The sequence below is a fragment of the Mesoplodon mirus genome (genome assembly GCF_964341445.2).
Source record: "Mesoplodon mirus genome assembly, chromosome: 2".
Classification (NCBI taxonomy): domain Eukaryota; kingdom Metazoa; phylum Chordata; class Mammalia; order Artiodactyla; family Ziphiidae; genus Mesoplodon; species Mesoplodon mirus.
In genome coordinates, this window is record NC_138977.1 from 223,815,277 (window position 1) to 223,819,844 (window position 4,568).

The 4,568-nt window shown below is 51.3% G+C and overlaps 1 protein-coding gene across 1 annotated transcript in view; it reads right to left on the reverse strand.

The window, feature by feature from the left end:
- Positions 1-1,107, reverse strand: part of EEF1AKMT2 (EEF1A lysine methyltransferase 2) — a 34,124-nt gene extending 33,017 nt beyond the window's left edge. The window contains exon 1 of the mRNA XM_082633861.1: positions 680-1,107. Within this exon, the coding sequence (XP_082489987.1) occupies positions 680-792 (113 nt within the window). The 5' untranslated portion in view covers positions 793-1,107. The remainder of the gene's footprint in view (positions 1-679) is intronic.
- Between the last annotated feature and the right edge of the window lie 3,461 nt (positions 1,108-4,568).

Sequence of the window (4,568 nt, forward strand, 5' to 3'; positions counted from 1 at the left end):
TTAAGGACTGCTCCTCCATCAATTGCCGCCTCTTCCTATTTCACGTCTATAGAAGCCCTTCTCCCCCTCCAAGTTACCTCTCATTCTTACCTTTTCCCACAGTCATTCATTCATCCATCTATTAATCCATTAAATAATTGCTGAGCGTCTGCTTAGGTCAGACCACTTTCTCCTACTCCAAGATGCCCACTATCTCTTCGCTCCCTCCTTAGACCATCCTCCCCACTCCCACCCCTTCCAGCTTCCACGTCCCTGCCCTCGTCCCCTTAACCTTTTCAGCTCCCCAGCCGGGCAGTTCTCCTCCGGCCTCCTACCCTCGCCCACCAGCCCTATTCGTCAGCCCCGCCCACTTTCCCTTTCTTCAAGTCTGCCCGATAGGTTCAAGACCCCTAAAAAAACCTCCCCAAGAGCTTTAGAGCCCTTCCCGCACCCCACGGGCCCCTTAGACGTCAACCCCTTGAAAGGCCTCTTTACAACCGCCAGTGTAGTCCCTCGGGATTCCATCCCTATGACCCCCCACCCCGGACCCTCGTCCCAGGCGGCCCTTTAGGCTTCCTCCCGTCACGCCCCCTAAGCTCTCCCCATCTTCCGGGACCGCCTAGGCCCCATCTCTCCTTCCACTCCTGCGGCCCAGTCCGGGCAGCGCCGCTCACCCTCCCCTACCCTGCGCCACACTCACTGCTCTCGGGTGCCCAGCGCAGACGGGGCGAAGCCATCCCCTCGGGGACTGCCCCCTCGAGACCGCGCCGCGGCCCCAGCGTCGCCGCCGTCGTCGTCCGCGCCCTCGCTCATCGCGCTCCTTGCCCCGGAGGGCCTTTGGGGCCGCCATAGAGACGTGGCGCGGGCAGAGCGGACGGGCGGGCTGGCGCCTCTAGGAGGCGGGAGTCGGCCCTCTCTACTGCTCCCGGCCCCGGCGGGGGTCCGCAGTCCTGCGCTTTTCCTGCAGCCACCCTGGTCCCGAGTCCCGGGTCCCAAGCCCACAGTGGGCGGGGCGGGGCCTCGCCTCGGTCCCCACTCTCCCTCCAACCAGCGTCAGATGCACCCCCTTCTTCGAGGTGCCTGCCTAAGCACCACTATATTTGGGGACTGCTGTTCCTAAAGGACTGTTCAAGGTATTGCATTTTGAAAAAAGGCTGGCGGTGGGGGAGCCACACTAAATACCTAAGCCGACACTGCTCAACCCAAATGTACAAATCACCTCATCTCTCCACGTCGTGGGCAGATCTGAGAAATGGGTGGGACAGTCCATCGCATTATTTGGCTTTCCTGCCCAAGGCTAATTTCATTTGCGGCTGGCATTCCGCCTTGAAAATAGCACTCTGGCCTCTTCTGACTTGACGTCACTGGTGGACGAGGGAATTTAGGCCCAGTGAAATGAATGCCTTACGACACCCGCCCCGCCCTCCTCCCCGCCCTCCCAAGTAAGCCAATCACGGGTATCAGAGTGCTAAGTGAGAAGAACGGTCTAAGTGAAAGTCAAGATGCCTGTCTCAGCTCTGCCCCTAACCAGGCGCCTGGCCCTATCCAAGACTCCTAACCTCTGTGTGCTTCAATTTCCTCACCTGCAGCTCGCTGGTAATAGAATGCTCCCAACCAGTGAATCTGAGATTCATCCACCTCTTGGTGGGACTGATACTGGAAGTTCTGCAGCATAATGCCAGAGATCTTATGGGCCAAATGTCTGGGGGGACTTCTGTAGCAGCAATGAAATACTGGTAGTCCAATGCCCTAGGCAAGAATCTCAAAGGCTCCTAGCAAGGCTGCCTTCCAACCAAAACACATGTTTCCTAGGCCACTTTTCTGTTGACATGGCAGACAGAAGCCCAATAACAAGTCCCTGGAGGTAAGCGGCATCAACATTTGCCTTTCCAGCTCACAGAAATCCCAATTAAGACCGCATGTGCATCTCCTCTGATGCAAGACGTTCCAAGATCTTCAGGCAACCACTGGTGACAGAATATGGTAAAAGACAGATGGGAATCTATGTGTATAGTGATTAAAGAACTCAAGAAAGTGTGTAAGTAACGTTATTACAGAGTAATAAAACCACCAGATGCCACGGCCAATTAGTGCTGCCCTGAGCGAATGGTTGTTTTGATTTTTTCTAGACTCGATGCTCAAGAGAGTAAGCTTGAATGTGACTGAGTGGGTCTTAAAAAGTTCTAGGTTCTAATTCAGATTCACCCATGAAAGACAAGGCCGTCTTCAATCTGATGTCTTGCCAACACTTAAGATGTTTTTGCTGTGTTTGATGAATGCTATAAACAGTTGTTGGTATGGAGCCCTGGAAAAAAAACCATGGTTTATACAGAGTTCCTTCTCTGGCTCCAGGATTACTCTGGGTGTTTAGTCCTGAAGGCTGAATGGGACACCACCTCTGATCTCCCAGGGCAACAGATTCTTGGTGGGGGGATGGAGAAGCTCGATCCAAGCAGAGCTGCCCATCACCAGGGAGAAGGTGGAATGTGCCAAGGAACACAGTCCCTTCCACCAGGTGCCCATTGCACAAGGCAGGAGGGAGGCTCTGAGGGTATTCTGGGTTGCCTGTCTCCCTCTCACTCTGCCAATCCCTGCGGCCTGGAACCCTGCTCACCTATAACTTCTCTGAAACTGCTTTCAGGAGTTCTCAGATGCTCTCCAATTGGCAAAACAATGGTCAAGTTCCAGACGATTCTGCTTAGGGTTAGAAGGGAAGGATTCTCTGAGAGGGTGGCACTGAGTGAAAACCTAAAAGAGTTTGTCACAGGTGGTGTCCCTAGGGAAGCAGAGTGTAAGACTGAGGTGAACATGGAAGAAGTTTATTAGGGAGTGCTCTCAAGATCACCACCAATCGGGGAAGAGAGAGAAGCAGGGTTGGACAGAGAAAGTAGTCAGGCTGGGGTACCATGACGACCGAGCCTCAGTTAACACCCTCTCCCCTGACAGGGCACTGTGAAGCTGGGATGATCCTTTGGAATTTTCAGGTTGGACTGAAGGATGTGGGCCTTTATTCATCTACATTGACCAGGCATTGAATGCTTGTTTGCCCAGAAAAGGAGGATTGACCTTGGGTGATGAGACTCTTCCATGAAGGATAATTCCAGGAGAGGGCTGTCACCTGACAACCTCCCCAGCAGCTGGGATAATAATGCAATCAGTCGTGCAAGGGGAGGTCTGGGTCACACGTCACTACATCTAGAGCAGAGATAATGGAGTAAACCTTGCAGCTTTCTGGGAGAAGAGCATTTCAGGCAAAGGGAAGAGTGAGTGCAAAGCCCCTGAGGTAGAATGAGATAGGGGTATCCAGGAAGCAGAAAAAAGACTAGTGTAGCTGTAGCAGAGTGAACAAACGGGACAGCAGCAGGAAATGAAGGAGTCAGGTCATTGTAAGGTTTGGGATTTGACCAAGAAGCAACATGATTTAAATTTAAGTTTTGGCGTGACAATTTTGGCTGGTATGTTGTGAATAGATTTGGCAGGGAAAGGGTTAAAAGCAGAAGTGGGAACACAGGGTTTCTCAACCTCATTCCATTGACACTTGGGGGGGGATAATTTTTTGCTGTGAAGGGCTGTCCTATGCATTGTAGGATGTTTAGCAGCTTCGTTGGCCTCTGACCGCTAAATACCAGTGGCACCCTACCCCCACCCCCAGTTGTGACATCCAAAAATGTCTCATTTTTGCCAAATGACCCGTGGGGCAGAATTGCCTCCAGTTCAGACCCCAGTGATCTGGGAGAGAGATGATGATAGCTTGGACCACTGTGATGGGTATGCTGATGGTGAGTTGTAGGATTCTGGATATATTATGAAAAACTGTGCTGACCGATCAAAGGGAGCATCAAGAATATTCCAATATTTTTGCCCTGTGCAACTGTCAGGAAACAGTTCTGTTTCCTGAGTTTGGAAAATGTGTGGTAGAAGGAGCTTTCTGACAGATTAAAATCCCAGTTTTGAACCTGGAAGATTGAACAAATTGAAGAATAATGATTTGAAAGGTTAGTTCCTTCCCTGAGGTTAGTTGTAGTTCATTTTCACTATTATTTATATTGATTTTATCTTCTTTCCATGATTCTTCATTAAATTTGTCGTCTCTTGTACCCAGAATCCAGTTGCTTCTTAACCTCCAGCGCTACCACCATCTCACTTCAAACCATTGTCATCCAGCGTCTGGATTATTGTGATAGCCTCCCTTCCCCGGCAATATGTTTTGGACATTGCAGCCAGAGTCGTCATGTAAAAATTGAAATCACATCATGTTACTTCTAGGTCAAACACAAAACTGTACAGTTGCCCGAATCAACTGCCTCTTTTATCCTTGAGCGTGGCAAATGCTGGCTTTTAATGCTAAAAGTTTCGTTTGCAAAGAGAAAAAACGGTTTGGGGAACTACCAAGAGCTATACAGAAGAGGCAGTGTCTGGGATGCGCAGAGCGCGAGACCCACGGGGAGGATACAGTGCTTGGGTCAGTTCTGATCGCGTAAACCTTCACTTCTCAGCCCTTGCTCCCTGGCGCACAGAGCCCTTGGCCTCACCCGCTGAAGACTCCATTTCCCAGGATGCCAAGGGGCGGGGCCGACCGGAAGGCTCTG